At 47.0% G+C, this 23,627-nt stretch overlaps 1 protein-coding gene across 3 annotated transcripts in view; it reads left to right on the forward strand.

The window, feature by feature from the left end:
• Nucleotides 1-808: 808 nt before the first annotated feature.
• The window catches only part of KRT222 (keratin 222), an 86,247-nt gene continuing 63,428 nt past the window's right edge, over nt 809-23,627 (forward strand). The window contains exons 1-4 of one of the 3 annotated variants that reach the window (XM_073683345.1): nt 809-1,005; nt 3,877-3,966; nt 4,034-4,114; nt 22,582-22,816. In XM_073683345.1, the coding sequence (XP_073539446.1) occupies nt 4,065-4,114; nt 22,582-22,816 (285 nt within the window). In that variant the 5' untranslated portion in view covers nt 809-1,005; nt 3,877-3,966; nt 4,034-4,064. The other 2 variants (XM_073683344.1, XM_073683343.1) reach the window with 2 other exon arrangements.

Raw genomic sequence — 23,627 nt, forward strand, 5'->3', positions numbered from 1 at the left:
ACTATTATCTTATTACACCTTAGTCCCTATAACGGACAGGGAGCTGATCTCTGGTATTACGGGTTGAGAAATAAAATGAACTTTTTAGAATTTACCAAATGGCTGCAATGAAACAAAGAGTGAAAAATTTAAAGGGGTCTGAATACTTTTCGTACCCACTGTATGCCCATCTCTAGTCATCTTCTCTCTTGTTCACAATCCAGAAAGGAAGAGACCATGGATTCAGCTTTCTCCATTGTAGTTTATGCGAGACTCTGACATAGTTGAGTGTTTCCTTTCTCCCATAAACTACAGTGATTATGGCAGCAGTCATGTATGGCCACTCCTTTACTTCATCTACTTCTTACCTAGAAAATGACATGGTCACCAACATGACCACACAGAACACCATTAATAGATACCCATCTCTATGATGCTACCTGAGACTCATCTACTCTCTAATATGGAAAATACATATGCGCAGCCACCAGTCACTTTCAAGCTCAGGCATGTCTGTGGCCACGAAGTTGAGGCTCGTACAGAAAGGCATTGAGGGCCACATATGGCCCCGGGCTATAGGTTGTGCACTCCTGTTTTATTAGTATTACATTGTATATTAACCCGATACAATATTGAAGTGGCAGTAAAGCCATTTCTTCTGGTGGTCCTAGATATAGCTGTGCACCAAGGTCCATGATCTTGAACCTACTCCTCAGAATAAAAATATATCCAGCCACGCACATTGGCTCTGCTGTATACTACTGTACTGTAGTACTCAATCTACTAATACCTGAAGGGGGATCTAGAACTGGTTGGAAACTTGACGAACAACATTCTCAGGGAAAGGAACATTTCTGACAAGCAGCAATCAGAGGAAAAGTAAACTTTCTTTCAGCTCCAGCAGTGGCAGATCTCTGAGGAATATGCTTATCTCTGTAGTGATTTTCTGGATCTTATCTTGTTTGAAGGCACCATGATGACAGCAAGGTAGACAAGGAAACAATCCGAGAACACATCACAAGATCTGTAAGTACAATTGTTTTGGAAGGTGCTGCACTTGAGAGTTGGTGAACTAAAAAGGGCAGGACACTAAATAAACAGACATCCATACTGCCAGGTTATACCAGATCGATATGTACACAACACATGGAACATGTCTGGCCGGGCCCATATCAGTGTGGAAATGTACTTACTATACAAGTAGATGTGATATTACTATGCGATTGAAACATAAGTGGTTTTTACTGTTTTGATTTTTGCAACAAGAGATATATTGTGAAAAATCACCACGCGTTTCAGTGATCTACTGTACACTGGTAACACACCATTCATTTCCAGAAGCTTTTGGATTTTTTGTGTCATTTAAGTGTAACTACTAGTGGTTAATACTATAGTTTACATTGTGATGTTGTAAAAAATGTCACAACCTGGGGACATTTTAAAAAAGTTTACACGCCTCTTCATCAATTTGTCTCAGTTGAGCCAGTACAGAAGAACAAGATTTCTGTAACTTGTCACCTGTCTAAGCTATTGTTAAGGAGTATGTAACTGACATAATGAGATGACACCAGGGCGGTCCGTAAATGTGTGCCACCTATGAAGTCACACAGGCCTTTATGGCCTGTAAAATCAGGGCTTGCACCCTTAATCCCACACTTGGTTCCTGAATCTATGGGAAAGCGACTGAACAGAATATATCTTCAATCCCTAACATATAGACTTGGCAATTGGTCATTGTTAACGAGCTATCAGGCACTGTTATTTGGCTACTAGTTGTGTATGTCGGTATGTGTTTGTTATTTGGCCACTTTTCAGGTACAGCATAAGGGACGGCATCAATTCAAAGATCTGCATTGGGCAAAATCCAACCTAAGGGCTCGCTCACACAACTGTAGATTCTCTCATGCGTTTGATTATGCTAATGACACTCAAATCCAACTCTGTAAGAGATTGATCCAAGTGTCATCTTACTGTGATCCGATTCTCTCATGAGAGAATTGCAGCACAGCTGCGGAGAAGATGGAGAACTTAATTTCTCCATCTTCTTCATTGTTTCTGTAAACGTACATCGGATGACATCCAAGTGCAGTCCGATGTTTTACACACACCCATTGACTTGGGTGCACGTGATACCATTTGCGGAGCCACTCGCAGAATGCTGTAATTGGCGTAAAAAAAAAATCGAAGATCTGCACTGCCCCATAGTATGACATTGGGCCGAATGCAATCCAATAAAACACTTGCACAAGTTATATGCTAGTGTGAGCGAGCTCTAAGGATGGGCTTGAGTGATACAAACAATATGTCAAAATAATGTGACTGTCTAGCAATTTTTGGGTCACAAAGATTGCCTTAATTTGATACATATGGTATATATGTGTACACCACCTTAATTTTGCACCAGTTTCTTATTGCACACAGTTTGACATATGAGCATTGCTTGCCTTATAAACTTTGAATATGTTGTCCCAAAATTGCTTTGTTCACAAAGGCTGCTTTTATAGTGAGGCAGGAGCGAACACAGACAGAAGAGGCCCTTGTGCAAGAACAATATATGGGCCCTTGGCAGCCCAATAGCTCATCATAATGCACAATTCCACTTGTATTGGAGATGGAAGTGGTCCCCCTTACCCTTTGGGCTCCCCTGCAGCTGCATAGGTTGCACCAATAGTATGTCTGCTGCTGAAGGGAGGACATTATTCATCTACAGATCGTATATCTGTAGAGGTGATCTTTAAGAAAGGCAAACATGGTATATGCCCATTGAAACCTACATAGGCATCCATATAGTGCAGTAGTTTTCAACCTGTTGTAAAAATACTTCAAGCGAGTTGGAGTTCCACAAAAACTGGAGACCCACTGGTTGAAAACCTATAATATAGAGCAAGAACATTAAAAAAAATCATTACATTTGCTTACCCCCTGATCTATAACTACCTGTAATTTTTTTCCGGGTAAATGTTCTTCAGCTTTTGATAAAATTACTCAGCCATAGGAGTAGTCACAATAATTGATAACATTTAGAATGAATCAGAAAATCACCTATTGACTAAATAAGGTTTTTGTGTTCAACCTATCTATTTTTTTTAATTATTGACAATTTTTTTCAGAACACAATTTTTATTAAAAAAACTAAATTAGAAATCTTGCAATTTTCAAATTGGCTACTGGGGATATTTAAGGCTGTGTGCCCACTATGCATTTTTTAAGCGTTTCCGCAGCGGCAATTCCGCTGCAGAAATGCTTAAAAAAACGCTTGGTAGAAGGCCTGCCATCTTCCCCAATGATAATCCGCATGTGCTGTGCACATGCTGCAGAAATTTCCGCTGCGGATTATCATTGCGGAAAAATCCGCAGCACTACCATTAATTTTGCTTAAACGCAGCGTTTTCGCCGCCATTGACTTGCATTGGAACGCTTGGATTCCACATCACTGCATCTGTACATGCGAAATCCATGCGTTTCAATGTGCGGATGGTACCCAGGTCTGAAGAAGAGAAGATGATCCGGTTCAAATGGAAGGAAAAATGGATGGCTATTTAATGGATCCCTTTTCCATAGCCTGCAATGTTAAAAAAAAAAATTATAGCTGGAGAAAAAAAGTTGTGTCTGTGCAACTTTTTTGTCCCGCTAAGATAACTTATTGCTCCAGGATCTGTTTCAAACGGATAATTACTGAACATGTGAAAACAACCTAAGACTCATTAGTCTGCACTACGACCTCTGATTAGGACACAGAACATGCCTAAAAGTAAAAAAATATCAGAGTGTATTATTAGCTATGATTCACATGCCCGCAGATTGACAATAAGAAATGATATACATATTAAAGAACAAGAATCAATGTCGTATTTGGTAAAAAAAAATAAAAGGTGATGCATTTCCTTTAACTTGCAGGTGTGTTGTCCGGAGCTTGGCTCAGTACATAATAATATAACTGCTGTTTGTACGATTAAAAACAGTGACTGGTTCCTCCCAAAACAAACAGTACGTATGAAGGAATCGAAGTTCACGTGTTTGCTTACATCGTAACGCTGTGTTTACCCTCATACAGACAGTGAGGCCAGCTCCGTAAAGTAAGAACGATGCAAGATCATCCTGAGGAGGGACTCCTGGCCCAGAAGACCCAACCAAGGTACTGCGACACCTCCTCTGTCTTTGTCCTGAACCGTAATGTGTCTAGTAGCGGACACCTAAGGTCACAAGCAGAGCTCAGTGAGGAGTCATCTGGTTCAATGTGACAGCAAAGATAGGAGATGAAGTAGACCTGGCACATGATTCTGCACAATGACTAGGGTATGCATATGACGCGCCCCCTGGGCCATGTTGTTAGGGATACCCGGAGCCGGATCAGATGGGGGTTGTAGTCTCCGAGTGGCTGTGACCCGGTCCGTGCCCAGGGTGTCAAACTCAGTGTGCGGCAGTCCTGGTAGTTGTTGTTTCTGTGTCGACTACGCCACCCGTTGATTTGCGGTCAAAAGGCCGCCGCTGCAGGATGGTCCGCTGAGGCTGGTGGTGTGTGTGCAGCTGTGGTAGTATAACCCCCAACGGGAGGGGTATAGCCTCAGGGGGTCAGACGTGGAGGATGGTGGTTGTGAAGGTGCAGCAAGGAGACTCAGAGGCATGAAATGCAGTTCAGGGTTTTTACTCACTGGTGTTGCTCGGGTCACTCTGCAGATCAGTGACCACCCAAGCCGTGCTGCGTCCACCAGGTCCTGGACTCGGCCAACTCCCGGGCAATTCTTGAGTATGGTCCTGAGCTCCTTTCTGACTCTCCCTTCTTCTGGCCGTTCCCACCAGGGATCCACCTCTGTCCAGCTCCCTCGGGCCTCTTAGTGGTTGAACCTTCTCTGGCTTCCCTGGCCCTACTCGTGGTGTGCCTTCCTGGTGGATTTGGTGAGGGTCGTGGCAGATCCTGCCCACGACCTCCGGTTCCTGGCTAAGGTGTGCTTTAGCCTCTGCCAGCTTAGGATCCGGTACCCTTTTGCCGACCCTTCACCCTTATCAGCTCTCATACAGGCTCTTGGGGTCCCCTCTCGTCCTGCGCCTCTGGGTCTCTCTTCCTTCTCCTCTGCTTCACTGCAGGCTCTCTCTCTGATTGACTGACTGACTCTGTCCTAAGATGGTGCCCACCTTATATACTCCCTCTATGTGTGAGCTCAGGTGACCAGCACCCAATGATCTCCTACATTTACCCAGACTACTCCCCCTATCTGCCCCTACACTACTGGGATGTTCCACCCCCCTCCCACTCCAGCCAGGGACAGACGCTGTCGTACCTGCATATATACTGGTGGGAGTACCGTTGATCTGTCCCCCGGAAATGGGATGTATGTAGTGCATGCAGCCTACTAGCTCAGTTCCATACTCCATCCTTACCCGGGAGTGGAATACTACACCTCTGGGTTGAGGTGCAATACCCCTGCAGCAGCCGAATCCTCAGGGTGCTACATTCCCCCCTGGTAAATCACAGCACGTTCTCGGGCTGTAAAAGAATAAACATCCAAAAACATACAATTTTTTTTCATAACATAAACATCAACATATAAAACATATAAACACTTTCAGCAGTATAAACTTTTTCTTGTTCCTCCGGCCATGGTGCAAATTGTGACCAGGTAAGTGCCACAGTCTCTGGTAGAAAAACAACAGTTTCCTATAAAACCAGTAGGGGGCGCCTTAAAAAGCGCAACTATTTACAAGGGGAAGGTATGGCCGCTCTCAGTCCTCGACCAGTGGGGAACAGGAATGGCTGTTCACAGTCCTCAGCCTGTTAGGGGATAGGGACACACGGGTACAGTTCACTGGTCCCAACGGGGACTATATTTTAAACTATTAACTGTTCTTGTACCCTGACGGGTAACTATTTTACAGTTTCACGATACCGTACTCTAATGACGGCGTCCTCCTGTTCCTTCTCGCGGGCAAACTTCAGACCCGTCCGGGTCCTCTTGCTCCTCCTCACACCGCAGCTCCTCCTCCGTCAGCCGGTGTACATGAAGGGCGTACGGTCCTTTGGCACATTTGTGCCGGGTGAATGTGACCTCGTCCCCTACGTATAGGTCACGTCCTCTGTGTCCCTCCGGCAGATGACTTTCAACGTCTCTGCGGGTGACAAAGACGTCGCCGGGGGTCTGATGATCCCTGATGAAACCCCAACCGTGCTGCAGTTGGAATTTAATCACAGTCCTGGTGGCACGGGGACAATGAGCTGCACGGGGGTTCCTCCGGGTCCGGCTCTTCTGTTCAGCGCTCTGTATTTGCAGCCGCTGCTCACGGACCCGCCTCTCTCTCCTTTCCCTGTCAAAGACCTCCAGCTGCTGCCGGCAGCACTCTGCACGCTGGGCTGCGGCCGCCCGTGTTTCTTGGGTGAACCCCATGAGGTCTCCTCCTGTGGGGTCCCACTCAAACTGCGCCTCCTCCAACGAGAGCGGGGTCATCTTGACAGGCGCCGGAGGCGGTATCAGGGACTCATCCAGGGGTCTTTCTTTCCGGAGTCGGGGATGGTGGTACTCCGGTGGCCACTCTAAGGGCTGCCCATCCGGGCAAGTGTGCTGGGCAAACAAGTCTTCACCCAGGTGTGGCGCTGTGGATGTTGAGGGCGCGGAGGTGGTAGCGGCGCCCAGGTTTACCAGGCCTTGCGACCAGGCTTGGGGCACCCTGAAGGTGAAGGGCACCGTGAAGACGGCGGCGCCCGGGGTTACTTGGCCCAGTGACCAGGCTGGTGGCTCGGCTGTGGTATAGGGCGCTGTTGGTACTGCTGCGCCCGGGGGTACTCGGCCCTGCGACCAGGCCGGTGGCGCTTCCTGCTTGGCCGCGCTCAGGGTTGAGGCGCGTGACGTCACGGGGAGCGTGGCCGCGGCGCCGGCCGCTTGAGGCCTAGCTTGGAGCGATGACGCAGTGGTTACGGGAACGGTGAGTGGGGCTTCGGGCTTTGCGACGGGGAGCTGGGGCAGGTTTACGGCTTCTGGGCACGGGATGCGGTCGTCCCCATTACCTGCCTTCATCTCTTCGGCTCCCTCCGCGGCGTCGTCTCCGGCCGTCGTCCCTCCTTCGCCGTCCTCAGAGGTGGACTTGCTCCTCGCTGCGGGTGGCATGCTCCTCTGGCGGGCTCCAGCCTGCTGGGCCATCTCTCGACTCCACTCCTCCAGTGTTTCCTGCTGCACCCGGGCCATCCTCCGTGCGAGGCCCTCCAGCGCGGTCTGTGCACGCTCCCGATCTCCGGGGAGCTGCGCCAGGATCTCCAGCAGGCCTTCTGGAGTGGCGACCTGCAACAGGCTCCTGACCACTGGGTCGGTGCTGCCTGACTCTCCCTCCATCTCCGGGTGTGTTCTCTCTGGACTCTCCTCCAGACTCCTCCAGGCTGCTCCCATCTTCTTTCTTTTGTTCTGTCTACGCCCATCCTGAGGGCAGTCCTGGGGCAACTTTGTGCTTGCCAGTTCCAGGGGCAGTTCTCTCACGCTAATGGACATATCAATCATCACAGTCTCTGCTGGTGGGGGCGGTTTCCACTTTTGGCGCCATTTTCGGTCCTGGCCCACGATGGGAGGTGGCCTCTTGCCATCCTTTGGCACGCCCATAATGGCGTCCGCTCTGCCAAGGCGGGAAATCTTTTCTGATGGCGGGAATCGCTTCCCAGTGGCGGGAAACTCTGTGGATGGCGGGAAAAGACTGCAGATGACGGGCAAATGGCAGGAACTGATTCGAGATGGCGTCCGATGGCGGGGACCCTCTGGAATTGGCGGGAGACTTCTTTTTACGGTAAACATGAACTTTTCTTCAGGCACGCAGTACCCGGTTGTTGCGGGCACGTGATCCTGCCGACTACGCCAAAGTTGACGCGCCCCCTGGGCCATGTTGTTAGGGATACCCGGAGCCGGATCAGATGGGGGTTGTAGTCTCCGAGTGGCTGTGACCCGGTCCGTGCCCAGGGTGTCAAACTCAGTGTGCGGCAGTCCTGGTAGTTGTTGTTTCTGTGTCGACTACGCCACCCGTTGATTTGCGGTCAAAAGGCCGCCGCTGCAGGATGGTCCGCTGAGGCTGGTGGTGTGTGTGCAGCTGTGGTAGTGTAACCCCCAACGGGAGGGGTATAGCCTCAGGGGGTCAGACGTGGAGGATGGTGGTTGTGAAGGTGCAGCAAGGAGACTCAGAGGCATGAAATGCAGTTCAGGGTTTTTACTCACTGGTGTTGCTCGGGTCACTCTGCAGATCAGTGACCACCCAAGCCGTGCTGCGTCCACCAGATCCTGGACTCGGCCAACTCCCGGGCAATTCTTGAGTATGGTTCTGAGCTCCTTTCTGACTCTCCCTTCTTCTGGCCGTTCCCACCAGGGATCCACCTCTGTCCAGCTCCCTCGGGCCTCTTAGTGGTTGAACCTTCTCTGGCTTCCCTGGCCCTACTCGTGGTGTGCCTTCCTGGTGGATTTGGTGAGGGTCGTGGCAGATCCTGCCCACGACCTCCGGTTCCTGGCTAAGGTGTGCTTTAGCCTCTGCCAGCTTAGGATCCGGTACCCTTTTGCCGACCCTTCACCCTTATCAGCTCTCATACAGGCTCTTGGGGTCCCCTCTCATCCTGCGCCTCTGGGTCTCTCTTCCTTCTCCTCTGCTTCACTGCAGGCTCTCTCTCTGATTGACTGACTGACTCTGTCCTAAGATGGTGCCCACCTTATATACTCCCTCTATGTGTGAGCTCAGGTGACCAGCACCCAATGAGCTCCTACATTTACCCAGACTACTCCCCCTATCTGCCCCTACACTACTGGGATGTTCCACCCCCCTCCCACTACAGCCAGGGACAGACGCTGTCGTACCTGCACATATACTGGTGGGAGTACCGTTGATCTGTCCCCCGGAAATGGGATGTATGTAGTGCATGCAGCCTACTAGCTCAGTTTCATACTCCATCCTTACCCGGGAGTGGAATACTACACCTCTGGGTTGAGGTGCAATACCCCTGCAGCAGCCGAATCCTCAGGGTGCTACACATACTATAGAGAAGTACCTCTTGCTACTTTATGGAACAGGTGGGCCATCCAGGAACATGGATATAGGAGATATAGACATAGAGGCCCTATTTAGGCCCTAGTGCCTGACGGGCACAAAGGACCCTCTGCCACATATAAAGGATCGCTAGTAGAAAGGAGCAAGCCCCCTTCCTCCCGAACTGACTCTTTGATCTCACAACATATCCCCCACAGAGAAGCTGACCAATAATAAAAGGAGGACCCCATTCTTCTATTCAGTACATACAATTACTTCTACTATCCCCCAACTTACAATGCACACACCCTATACCACATCAATACAAAATGGCACCAAAAAATGTTGGGCCATATAATTTGGCATCTACATAGGGAGCGGGCCTGCAGTCTATCAGCTCCTGCTGTAGGTGTTGTGTAATAGTTGAGTTGGTCAACCTCTTCATATTACATTATGGACCTCCATGAATTTGAGTACAATTGGCCTTATACAATTTGATCAAAATAGGTTTATCATAGTCATTTTTGCTCTTTAGTTTTTTTCCTCTTTTTTTTTTTTAGAGTAGAGCGTAAAAGCGTCTGTACATTACAAAGATCTGCTTGGAGATAGATTATCAAGGAGGCTTCCAACATGAAGGTAGATTAATGATTGAGTAAAATTGTCCTAAAGGGAATTCATCAACATATGATCAACAGAGCAAATATCTTATGTTGAAGTATGATCTGAGTGTGTGAAGTGATTTTAAGCTATCTATATAGTATTTATGTACATACCATATCTAAGAAAGGACAAATGCAGTAAAAACTGATATAACACTAAATGTATCTGTAAAAATAGCTAAAAGGTACCCATATCATTTAGATAGCGCTTGTTCAACCAACAGCAATTCCTTCCAATGTTTTCAATGGAGAGAATGGAGTAAGAAGCTGCCAGAGAGCAGTCACGGTGGATTTTCTCCAGTGAGAACAAAAGGATAAGACATGCTTCATTTCCAACATGCTCAATCCCCAAATATCTCAGTAAAGAGTCAGTGTTCCCCCAACCATTAGATGATCATCCAGTGGAATCAAAATTGGTGAGCTGAGTCGACATTCATCCAATGTCTTTAAAGGAGCACTCCGGTGATTTATTTTTATTTTTCTCTTTGGTAGCAATGATATGTGTATGTGTAATGAGTGCAGTAACATACTCACCGGTTGCTGTCTTCTGTGCTTTCAGCATTGCTTCAGTCCTCTCCAGTGTAATGTGACCGCAAAGGTAGCCATCCAGACCACACGGTATCTTCTGTGTAGAGCAAAGGTCACTTATTAAATTTTCTGAATGCATGTCTATGAAACACAGAAGGATACTAGAGAGCCTTGTTATGAGTCTCATAGATTTGCATTGAGAGAGTTATTGTCACTAGGGTACCGTGTTAGAGGGGAAGGCCAGAAGATTGTGACGTCTGGTTACACGAACTCCTGCACTTATTAGAAATGCTTCACCATCCTATTAAACAGTGCAGGTTTTCCTTGCTGTAATTGCAAGGGTTAATCAGTTCAGTTGATTTCCTGGAGCTCTCCATCATGAATAGTCTCAGCTGTTCTGTGTTCGCTACTCCCCTCTGGTATATAAGCTCACCACTGGCACTTGGGAGTTGCCAGTGATAGTTCTACTTCCTGGTTTTGTGGTGAAGGAGAAAGTTCTGTGTTTGGAGTTGGCGGTTGGAGAGTTTTTCTGGAGATTGCTGCGTGGAGTTGGTTTGCATGTTTTTACTTATTCTCTCACATTCGGTTTCCCCTTCCTATACCTCCTCTGTTAACCACTCTGTTGTTTTGTGAGTGTATTTGTATGACTGTGTAGTGCCATGGCCGGAGCCCCTGCATGGTGTCCCCTTCTTCCCCTATGCAGGGACACCGGCTTACTCACTCCCCACCCCCTGGTTCCGCGACGTGGTCCTCGGCGCGTTCCCTACTCCCCTGTGCGCTCCTGTTACTGTCGCTTCCTGGTCTGCAAGTCGCACTGTCTCAGCTGCATGTCGCTTCCCTGTTCTTAAAGGGGCAGCGTGCACATACAGCACATGCATATAGGTACACTACCGCTCAAAAGTTTGGGGTCATTTAGAAATGTCATTATTTTTTAAAGAAAAGCAAATTTTTTTCAATGAAGCTAACATTAAATGAATCAGAAATACACTCTACACATTGTTAATGTGGTAAATGACTATTCTAGCTGCAAACGTCTTGTTTTTATTGCAATATCTATATAGGTGTATAGAGGCCCATTTCCAACAACCACCACTCCAGTGTTTTAATGGTACATTGTGTTTGCTAACTGTGTAAGAAGGCTAATGGATTTTTAGAAAACCATAGAAAACCCTTGCACAAGTATGTTAGCCCAGCTGAAAACGATTTGGCTGATTTGAGAAGCTATAAAATTTACCTTCATTTGAGCTAGTTGAGAATCTGGAGCATTACATTTGTTTGTTCTATGAAACTCTCAAAATGGCCAGAAAAAGAGAACTTTCATGTGAAACTCGACAGTCTATTCTTGTTCTTAGAAATGAAGGCTATTCCATGCAAGAAATTGCCAAGAAATTGAAGATTTCCTACAACGGTGTGTACTACTCCCTTCAAAGGAGAGCACAAACAGGCTCTAACCAGAGTAGAATGAGAAGTGGGAGGCCCCGCTGCACAACTGAGCAAGTACATTAGAGTCTCTAGTTTGAGAAATCGATGCCTCACAGCTCCTCAACTAGCAGCTTCATTAAATAGTACACGCAAAACGCAAGTGTTAACGTCTACAGTGAAGAGGCGACTCTGGGATGCTGGCCTTCAGGGCAAAGTGGCAAAGAAAAAGTCATATCAGAGACTGGCTAATAAAAGGAAAAGATTAGTATGGGCAAAAGAACACAGACATTGGACAGAGGAAGATTAGAAAAAAGTTTTATGGACCGACGAATCAAAGTTTGAGGTGTTTGGATCACACAGAAGAACATTTGTGAGATGCAGAACTGAAAAGATGCTGGAAGAGTGACTGACGCCACCTGTCAAGCATGGTGGAGGTAATGTGATGGTCTGGGGTTGCTTTGGTGCTGGTAAAGTGGGAGATTTGTACAAGGTAAATGGGATTTTGAATAAGGAAGGCTATCACTCCATTTTGCAACGCCATGCCATACCCTGTGCACAGCGCTTGATTGGAGCCAATTTCATCCTACAACAGGACAATGACCAAAAGCACACCTCCAAATTATGCATGAACTATTTAGGGAAGAAGCAGGCAGCTGGTATTCTATCTGTAATGGAGTGGTCAGCGCAGTCACCAGATCTCAACCCCATTGAGCTGTTGTGGGAGCAGCTTGACTGTATGGTACACAAAAAGTGCCCATCAAGCCAATCCAACTTGTGGGAGGGGCTTCAGGAAGCATGGGGTGAAATTTCGCAAGATTACCTCAGCAAATTAACAGCTAGAATGCCAAAGGTCTGCAATGCTGTAATTGCTGCAAAGGGAGCATTCTTTGACGAAAGCAAAGTTTGAAGGAGAAAATTATTCTTTCTAATAAAAATCATTATTTCTAACCTTGTCAATGTCTGGACTATATTTTCTAATCATTTCGCAACTCATTTGATAAATAAAAGTATGAGTTTTCATGGAAAACACAAAATTGTCTGGGTGGGTGACCCCAAACTTTTGAACGGTAGTGTATATGTGTGTTCACCTGCAAGATGTCTCCCAGCCATTAGTTATGCTAGGTGGTTAGTATGTGCAACTGTATGTTGCCAGGTCCCCCGTCCCTAGTCTATCAAAGTTACCCTGTATCCCGTATCCTGTGTCCCTTAGTCCAATCTAGTTTGCCCGTGTTCCTGTGACTGCTTCGGCGGTGTTCGTATCCTGAAACCGCATCGGCGGTACCTGTCTGCCACTCTGGGGGCTGAATACCCAGGCCAGAATTCTGTACCTGTTCTGTGGCTGTCCTGTCAGCATAGCCTGAACCTGTCCTAGTGGCCATCCTGCCTGCACAGCCTGAATCTGACCCAGTGGCCGTCCAGTTGACACAGTCTGAACTTGTCCCAAGTGGCCATCCTGTCCTATTGAGAAGCTGAAGTAAAGTCTCTGCCCTTTGGGGTCAGCAGCTACTGCCAGACATCGCCCTGCAGTGGCACCTGGCAGCTACCTGCCACACAAGCCTGACTTCACCACTAGAGGCTCCAGTGAACACCAAGGTAGCTGCTTAGTCACGTCCCTCCAGGGTAAGTCTGGTCCGTAGCATAGTGAGTCTCAGTGGGTCACCTAGGAGCGTAACAGTTTGCTCAGGCCATGGATCCCACTGATGCAGGACCTGTACCAAGAACTCTCCCATCAGCATGATCAGCAAGAATTTTTTCTTTCATATTTGAGGACTGTTAATACCTGGTTGGATGCTCTGACCACGGCCGCTTCCTCCGTTCCAGCTCCAGCTGCCACAGCTATGGGCGAGTCTACCCCACCTGTGACTTATGTTCCAGGAGTTAACATTCACTTATCCTCTCCACCACGAGTCAGCGGAGACCCTAAGCAGTCCTGTAAATTCTGTACCCTGCACTATGAACTTTTGTCCCATCAGTTCCATACTGATCGGGTTAAGGTGGGATCCCTGATGTCCTACCTTGCTGGAGAAGCCCTTCCATGGATTAACCACTTGTGGGAGAGAGGGGATCCTGTCACCATGGACCTACAGGCCTTCCTGGTGGCCTTCAGAAAGGTCTTTGATGAACCTGGTCAAGCTTCCTCCACTGAATCCTCCCTGCTCAGACTATGTCATGGAGAATTGTCCATCAGCCAGTATGCTGTCCAGTATCGCACCTTGTCTTTCAAGCCGGGATGTAATGACAAAGCTCTGGTAGCCGCTTTCTAGGAAGGATTATCTGTAAGGATCAAGGATGAGTTGGCTGGATGTGACATTCTGACCTCTCTGGATGAATTAATCTCCCTTGCAATCCGAATTGACCTCCGGTTTTAAGAGCGAACCAAAGAGGTGACTAGTGAAAGGAGACTGGCATGTCTGGCTCCGTCTTTCCAAAGACCGCTCTTTCCTCAGCCTCCTGAAACATCCGTAATGGCTGAACCCATGCAGGTTGATCTTGTTAGGCTGGCAGAGCGGCAGTCCGAGGCTGGTCGTGCCGAGGGAGTGTGCTTCAGCTGTGGTAGTGTGGAGCATTTTATTCTGAACTCTCCTAAGAGATCTAAACTCCAAAATCTAAGGCCTGTGGGGGAAGCTTCACTAGGTGAGAGAGGAGACTTTTCATCACTGACTTTGAACGTTTTTGTGTTCTGTGGAGGAATCCTATTCAAAGAAACAGCCGTTCTTAACTCCGGTTCAGAGGGAAATTTTGTACAACAGGCCATGGTGGATCGGTATCGTATTTCTGTTTGACGCCTCCTGAATGCGGTGATAGTGTCATCTGTTGAAGAGAAAGATCTCCCTGAAGTTGTTCAAGTCCTTACAGAACCAGTAAAGTGGCAGATTGGACCACTCCATTTGGAGAGAATTGCTTTCTTTGTGCTTACTGACATTTTTCACCCCTTTCTCTTAGGTCTTCTATGGCTGAGAGCTCATGAGTCTGTGCTAGATTGGAAGTCTTGTGAGGTACTTCAGTAGGGAGAGTCATGTCACAAAAGGTGTCTGGTTCCTGTGCTTGCAGCTGGATTGCCAGTGTTGCCATCCTCTCTGACGGGCGACGATTCCTATGGCTGGTTTCCTAAAGACCTACCGCCTAAAAGATGTATACTGGGTAAGACTAAATGTGAAGATCGACCTTGTGAAGGTATCTGCTAATTCCAAGTGGATGACAAAAACAAGGCGGAGGCATCCTTCGAGTCTCTACTGCCCACCAAACAGGAGGAGGAGTTACAGTCCATCTTCATGTCTTCCAAGGGGACGGCTATTCCTGCCGAACGTAGAGAGGCACTGCAAATTAAAGTCCCTGTTTCCAAATCCACTCCGTTCTGCTCCGATGATGCCCAGCCAGTGAGAGGCTTTCTGGTCCAGAAGAAGGTGGGAGATGAGACTTTCTTCACAGTAGCTCGGAGAGAATGTTATCCTGATGAGAGGTCGTGGAAGTTCAAGAGGAATAATCTGCTCCATCTTCTCTGAAAAGAGTCATCGGTAGCTTGAAGAAGAGGAGGCGTAAAGGGGGGTACTGTAGCACCATAGCCGGCATCCCTGTACAGTGTCCCATACTTCCCCCATGCAGGGATGCTGGCTTACTCACGTCCCCGCTCCTGGGGCGTGGTCCCCGGCGCACTCCCTGCTCCCCAGTGTGCTCCTGCTCCTGTCACTTCCTGGTTTGCATGCCACACTGTCTCGGCGACATGTCTAGGGCACGCGTACACGCGCTCCCCTGTTCTTAAAGGGACAGCGCACATATGGTAAATGCTCCTAGCAACAGCTGGGAAGCATTTAAGTATATGTGTGTTCACTTGAAGGTGTCTCCCAGCCGATAGCTGGGAGAAATCTCGTATAAAAGGCACCTTCCCCAATTGGGAGGTACCTGAGCAACCCCTATAGTTATGCTAGGTGGTTAGTGTGTGCAAATGTATGTTGCCAGGTCCCCCGTCCCTAGTCTGTCAAAGTTACCCTGTAACCCGTATCCTGTGTCCCTTAGTCCAGTCTAGTTTGCCCGTGTTCCTGTGACTGCTTCGGCAGTGTCCGTATCCTGAAATCGCATCGGTGATACTTGTTTGCCACTCTGGGGGGCTGAATACCCAGGCCAGAACTCTGTACTTGTCCCTGTGGCTGTCCTGTCCCCATAGCCTGATCCTGTCCTAGTGGCCGTCCTGCCTGCACAGTGTGAACCTGTCCCTGTGGCCATCCAGCCTGCACAGCCTGAATCTGTCACAGTGGCTCTCTTGTCTACACAGGGAGAACTTGTCCTAGTGGCCATTCTGTCTACACAGCGAGAACTTGTCCCAAGAGGCTGTTCTGTCTACACAGCGAGAACTTGTCCCAAGGGGCCTTCTTGTCGGCACAGTCTGAACTTGTCCCAAGTGGCCGTCCTTCCTTATTGAGAATCTGTAGTAACAACTCTGCCTTTTGGGTCAACAGCTACTGCCAGATGTCACCGTGGAGTGGCACCTGACAGCCACCTGCCGCACAAGCCTGACCTTACCACTAGAGGCTCCAGTGAACACCAAGGTAGCTGCTTAGTCACGCCCCTCCAGGATAAGTTTGATCCGTAGCACAGTGGCTCCACGAACCACGTGCGCCACCTAGGAGAGTAAGAGATTGTCGTTTTCTTTTTATCCCTGTCTGTTAACCCTGTCTGTCTGGTTAGCGTTTCCCTATACACTTCAACCCCTCATCTCCCTGAGTTGTGGGAGGGATCAGATAAGGGTAAGTTAGGAGCATAGATAGGTACGAGAACCTGGCGTCTCCACCTTCAAGAGTAATCCGGGGGACAGGAATAGACTAGGGCGCCCCTAGTTCGAGGGATTGGGTAGGTGCCCATGACGCGCCCCCTGGGCCTGTGTTGTGCAGGGGAACCCGGAACCGGGCCTGTTGTAGAATGCTGGGGGTTGTAGTCTCCGTGTGGCGGTGACCCGGTCCGTGCCCAGGGTGGTCAAACCAGTGGCAGTCTTAATGTATAGCAAATGTCCGACTACGCCACCCGTGGATTGCGGTCAGTGGGGACCGCCGCTGCGCTGCAGACCGCTGAGGCTAATGTTGTTTGCGCAGCCGAGTATGGGATAACTCCCCACGGGAGAAGTATTGCCTCAGGGCAGCTAATGTGAGAGATGATGGGAGTGATGGTGTGAGGGTCCCAGTGCTAATGGTGCTGGTGCGGCAAGGAACCACAGAGACGTGCGGTTGCAGTTTTCAATGCTTTACTCACAGTTGTTGTTCGTGTCAATGCTGCAGGCGATGACTGCCCGAGCCGTGCTGCGTCCACCAGGCAAGGGACTCGGTCAACTCCCAGGTAATTCCAGAGTGTGGTTCAGAGCTCCCTTCTCTACCTTTCTCTGGCCGTCCCCACCAGTGACCCACCTTTGTCCAGCTTCCTCGGGCCTTCTGTTGGCAAAACCTCTCCCGGTTTCCCTGACCCTATACGGTATGCCTTTCTGGTGGATGTAGTGAGGGGTCGCACCAAGATGTGGTTACAACCTCCGGTCTTTGGCTGAGGAATCTGTTGCCTCCACCAATTTGGGTTCCGGTACCCTGTTCTGCCAACCCTTCACCCTGTATCTCCTCTGGGCATATGGGGTTCCTTCGGTCCTCGTGTCTCTGGGCCTTTCTCTGTGTTCCTTGCTTCCTTTCTCCTCTGTTCCAGTTCCTTTCTTACTTTCCTTTCCGCTCCTTCTCCTCTCTCTTTCTGCTGTTTCTGGCCTCCACTCCAGGCCTGCCTCTGGAGCTGGGCCCAGACTGAGCCACAGCTCCCTGTCAGCCCTCTCTGGCTGAACTCCTGTCTTCTTCTCCTCCTCTCTGAACTGACTGGACTGAACTGAACTCCTAAGATGGTGCCCACCTTATATACCTCCTTCTGACACCCGAGCCCAGGTGACTAGCAACCAATGGGCTCCTACCTATGCCCAGAGACCCACCCCTATCTGCTCCTACACCACTGGGTATTCCTCCCCCCACCCCACTCCAGCCAGGGACAGATGCTGTCGTGCCTGCACTTCTGTCTAGTGGGAGCACCGTTGAGCTGTCCCTCGGAAATGGGGTGTGTGTGGTGCATGCAGCTACTGAGTCCTGGTCCATACTCCATCCTTACCCGGGAGTGGAATATCACACCTCTGGTTTGAGGTGCAATACCCCTGTAGCAGCCGAGCCCTCGGGGTGCTACACCCACATCCCCTTGTCATTACATGACATTTATTTCCACAGAGAAAACATTCTGTGATCCAGAAGGTAACAATTGCGTTCTCATGATACTGGAGTGGACTGGAACGCCACTGAAAACAGCAGAAGATGGTGAGCGGTGAGTATGTTGCTACATTCATTACACATACACTTCATTACTACCAAAGGGAGAAATAAAAAAATCACCGGAGTGCTCGTTCAATGTTATGGCTCCTCCTCAACCTGATTCAGCCTTTGAGGTGCAGTAAAACCATGGATTTACTGCAACTTTATTACTTCCTTATGATGTATATAAAAAGTCATGATTAACCTGGGTTATAGGGAGTGACAAATAAGCAATTTTGGTGTATTTAGATATAGGGCAGTGAAATAAACCTCTGACTCAGGTTTTTTACAATGAACGTGAGGTAGTATGTAGTTCTACGTAAGGTAGTGTATGATTCTTACTACATTAGGTATCGTGGTTCTACGTAAGGTAGTATATGGTTCACACTATGTAAGGTAGTTTGTGGTTCTACGTAAGGTAGTATGTGGTTCATACTACGCAAGTTAGTATATGATTCATACTATGTAAGGTATTACATGGTTCTATGTACGGTAGTATATGGTTCATACTACGTAAGGTAGTATGTGGTTCATACTACGCAAGTTAGTATATGATTCATACTATGTAAGGTATTACATGATTCTATGTATGGTAGTATATGGTTCATACTGCGTAAGGTAGTTGTCATGTGTCTGGGTTCAAACCCTTGAGCCTGTGCTTTGTAATAGGCTTCTCTGTCCACCGAGCCACAGCAGATACACCTTTTCTCCAGGTGTTTAGTTTCTGTTATCTTTGCTTCAGTCTTTTTAGGGTAACAGGTGTTTTCATTTACTCATTTGATTGTCCTATCACCTTTCGGGTGTGGCTTTATATACTTTACCCCTGCTGGTATTTCCTGCTGGTTATAGTTTCATTTGGATGTCCAGCCATACTGCTGTAGTTTTAGCTAGTCAGTGAAAGACCAGCTAGGGTTTATCTCTCTGCTGTTTATGTTCTTTACCTTGCATCTATCTTATGTTTCTTTTTAGGAAGTAGGCGGCATATTCTGTAACAGTACATACTTAATATTTTACTTTGTATTTCGTGGTTTGTTTTACTCACTCTGGAATCTATTTCAGCACACTTTCCCTTCTGTAGGTAATTTACACTCTGCTCTGCTCTCCGATTCTTTAGGGAGAACATGAAGCGCCCAATGGCCTTTCAGGCAGCGTAGGTCCGAGTTATCATCATCTAGTATGTGATTAGGGCTATCTCCGCTCACACAGGAACCACTAGGAACTGTGGGGTCAGGATCTCTAGTCTGTACAGGAACCGGCAGGATCAGTTGCAGTTTTTAGTGTTTTACTATTTTCCGAGTGAGTTGCTACACTATAAAAACAGTAGTATATGGTTCATACTACGTAAGGTAGTATGTGTTGTGGGGCCCTAGACTTTTTTTAGGCAAGTATATAGTACAAACCCAATTCCAAAAAAGTTGGCACGTTGTGTGAAATGAAAAGAAAATAAGAATGCAATGATTTGGAGATCTCACATAGTCACATTTTATTCACAACAGAACAATTTAGAAATGTAATAAAGAACATATTTTTTTAAATATATGCATATTATGAGATAAATATTTTTATAGCTTTATTCCTCAACTTTTTGCTATTTACCTTTGGGGAAAAGGGTGCTGATCTAAACTTTTATACTCTGGTTTTTAGATATATATTTATATATACTGTATACATACAGTTGAAACCAGAAGTTTACATACACTATATAAAAAGACACATATGCATGTATTTCTCAATATCTATCGTGAAATCAGAATAAACCTTTCCCGTTTTAGGTCAATTAGAATTACCATAATTTTTAATATTTGCCAAATGCCAGAATAATGAGAGAGAGGGAATGTTTAAGGCATTTTTATTACATATATTGACAGCAATATTTAAGAGGTTAAACTGAAGCAATGAGAATTAGGTAACTACGATCACATCAGCTACTGTCGGGTGATAGCTTTGTAACACAGCACTACATGCAGAGGGCTCAGCTCCTGAGCCTGCTTCATATAATGATTGTGCACAGAATGATGTATGGTAAGGATTTAAGCTGCTTTTACATTTAAGATAAAAATCAACTAAAATGAGTGATTTTGACCATTTTGATTTGTAAAGTTCATGTTAATGATTGTTAGCGGTGACTGAAGGCAGACTTTTGTATGCCAAAAATTTGGTCTGCCTGGATGGAAAATTTCAGCCTTGAATGGTTGAAACTAGATCTATAGTGTGATCGGACAAATCAGTAAACCATTTGTCACATACAGTACAGACCAAAAGTTTGGACACACCTTCTCATTTAAAGATTTTTCTGTATTTTCTTGACTATGAAAATTGTACATTCACACTGAAGGCATCAAAACTATGAATTAACACATGTGGAATTATATACTTAACAAAACAGTGTGAAACAACTGAAAATATGTCTTATATTCTAGGTTCTTCAAAGTAGCCACCTTTTGCTTTGATGACTGCTTTGCACACTCTTGGCATTCTCTTGATGAGCTTCAAGAGGTAGTCACCGGAAATGGTTTTCACTTCACAGGTGTGCCCTGTCAGGTTTAATAAGTGGGATTTCTTGCCTTATAAATGGGGTTGGGACCATCACTTGTTTTATGCAGAAGTCAGGTGGATACACAGCTGTTAGTCCTACTGAATAGACTGTTAGAATTTGTATTATGGCAAGAAAAAAGCAGCTAAGTAAAGAAAAACGAGTGGCCATCATTACTTTAAGAAATGAAGGTCAGTCAGTCCGAAAAATTGGGAAAACTTTGCAAGTGTCCCCAAGTGCAGTTGCAAAAACCATCAAGCGCTACAAAGAAACTGGCTCACATGAGAACCGCCCCAGGAAAGGAAGACCAAAAGTCACCTCTGCTTCTGAGGATAAGTTTATCCGAGTCACCAGCCTCAGAAATCACAGGTTAACAGCAGCTCAGATTAGAGACCAGGTCAATGCCACACAGGGTTCTAGCAGCAGACACATCTCTTCAACAACTGTTAAGAGGAGACTTTGTGCAGCAGGCCTTCATGGTAAAATAGCTGCTAGGAAACCACTGCTAAGGACAAGCAACAAGCAGAAGAGACTTGTTTGGGCTAAAGAACACAAGAAATGGACATTAGACCAGTGGAAATCTGTGCTTTGGTCTGATGAGTCCAAATTTGAGATCTTTCGTTCCAACCACCGTGTCTTTGTGCAACGCAGAAAAGGTGAACGGATGGACTCTACATGCCTGGTTCCCACCGTGAAGCATGGAGGAGGAGGTGTGATGGTGTGGGGGTGCTTTGCTGGTGACACTGTTGGGGATTTATTCAAAATTGAAGGCATACTGAACCAGCATGGCTACCACAGCATCTTGCAGCGGCATGCTATTCCATACGGTTTGCGTTTAGTTGGACCATCATTTATTTTTCAACAGGACAATGACCCCAAACACACCTCCAGGCTGTGTAAGGGCTATTTGACCAAGAAGGCGAGTGATGGGGTGCTACGCCAGATGACCTGGCCTCCACAGTCACCAGACCTGAACCCAATCGAGATGGTTTGGGGTGAGCTGGACCGCAGAGTGAAGGCAAAAGGGCCAACAAGTTCTAAGTATCTCTGGGAACTCCTTCAAGATTGTTGGAAGACCATTTCTGGTGACTACCTCTTGAAGCTCATCAAGAGAATGCCAAGAGTGTGCAAAGCAGTCATCAAAGCAAAAGGTGGCTACTTTGAAGAACCTAGAATATAAGACATATTTTCAGTTGTTTCACACTTTTTTGCTAAGTATATAATTCCACATGTGTTAATTCATAGTTTTGATGCCTTCAGTGTGAATGTACAATTTTCATAGTCATGAAAATACAGAAAAATCTTTAAATGAGAAGGTGTGTCCAAACTTTTGGTCTGTACTGTAGTATAAGCGTATTGCACTTTTTTTTATCTGCCAGTTATGTCTGGAATGTTGAAGTATGGATTGTTTGTCCAAACGATCCAATGGAAAATTGATTCACCACATTCTGGCTGCTCAGACAGTTACTTGTAGGTGTTTGGCTAGCTTTAGAAAGGACCATTGGCAATAAGTCGATTACAAACGTGTCACCACTGTTGGGAACCCAGACATCTGCTGTAATCTGTAAGAAAATTTGGAAGCACGTGTTTTATTTTCCTGTAGGGTCACCGCAGTAGAAAAGAAGCATTACACAATGTATATTCAAGTCAATAGGTTGTCTGTGTAATACAGAACAGCACAGGTTCTCCAGAGGGAGAGACACTGTGTAACCATTCTTCTGAGCAGAAGACATTGTCCATTTTGTGAGAATTCTGTAATAGGATACAGTATAGACCAAAAGTTTGGACACACCTTCTCATTTAAAGATTTTTCTGTATTTTCATGACTATGAAAATTGTACATTCACACTGAAGGCATCAAAACTATGAATTAACACATGTGGAATTATATACTTAACAAAAAAGTGTGAAACAACTGAAAATATGTCTTATATTCTAGGTTCTTCAAAGTAGCCACCTTTTGCTTTGCACACTCTTGGCATTCTCTTGATGAGCTTCAAGAGGTAGTGTGAATGTACAATTTTCATAGTCATGAAAATACAGAAAAATCTTTAAATGAGAAGGTGTGTCCAAACTTTTGGTCTGTACTGTGCATGGAAATGTTTCTTAATTAAACAACTAAACAAACGCTTTATTTCCTATACTTTCATTTTTGACTGAATTTCAGATTGAAAGAGTTGGTCATTATGTCAACGGAGAATGGTTTCCCAACAACTGATCAAAAGAAGACAATGAAACAGCTCAATGACAGACTTGCTGATTTCATGAAGCATTGCTATCTCCTGGAACAGTCAAATGTTGCATTGCACAAAAAAATTGAGGAACAGGTAATAATCAGAAGTGAACCCCACACTTCTGTCTGGGAAGATAAGAAAAAAGAAAGCCAAGATCTCCTCCAGTCTGTGAGTATTACTTGGTTCTGGTCATGTTAAAATACTAAGTTCAATCTTAAAGAGAACCTTAAAGGGACTCAGCACAGAATGATTGTTCAAACTAAGTCCCGCCGCTCGGTGCATCATGGCGGGGCCAATAATTCATATTGTAACGGGTCTGGGAGGCGGAACCTCTGAGCTACTATACAAGGGGGCGGTCCATGTAAGGGAGCGGGTGGCGACCAGGCAGGCAGTCACAGCAGGTGACCGGGACAGTCTCTAGAAGAACGGGTAGGAGGTCACGGCAAGTGACCGGGGCAGTCTCTGGATGAACGGGCAGATGGTCACGGCAAGTGACCGGGGCAGTCTCTGGATGAACGGGCAGATGGTCACGGCAAGTGACCGGGGCAGTCTCTGGGTGAACGGGCAGATGGTCACGGCAAGTGACCGGGGCAGTCTCTGGGTGAACGGGCAGATGGTCACGGCAAGTGACCGGGGTAGTCTCTGGGTAAAGGGTTGGTACGACCTGTGGCGGCTGATGGTAGACGTGAGCTCCCAGGTGAGCAGGCGAGAGTCTCTGGATAAACGGGTGGTCACAGCATGTGACGGCGGAGCCTCCAGGAAGACCAACAGACAGGCGGCAGATGAGCGCTCCCAGGTGAGCGGGCAGAAGTCTCTGGACAGGCGGGTGGTCACAGCACGTGACGGCAGAGCCTCCAGGTAGGCTAGCAGACAGGCAGCAGATGAGCGCTCCCAGGTGAGCAGGCAGGAGTCACTGGACAGGCAGGTGGTCACAGCACGTGACGGCAGAGCCTCCAGGTAGGCTGGCAGGCAGGTAGCA

Source organism: Phyllobates terribilis, unplaced genomic scaffold (genome assembly GCF_046119375.1).
Source record: "Phyllobates terribilis strain yellow unplaced genomic scaffold, ASM4611937v1 Scaffold_5__5_contigs__length_657084704, whole genome shotgun sequence".
NCBI classification, from domain to species: domain Eukaryota; kingdom Metazoa; phylum Chordata; class Amphibia; order Anura; family Dendrobatidae; genus Phyllobates; species Phyllobates terribilis.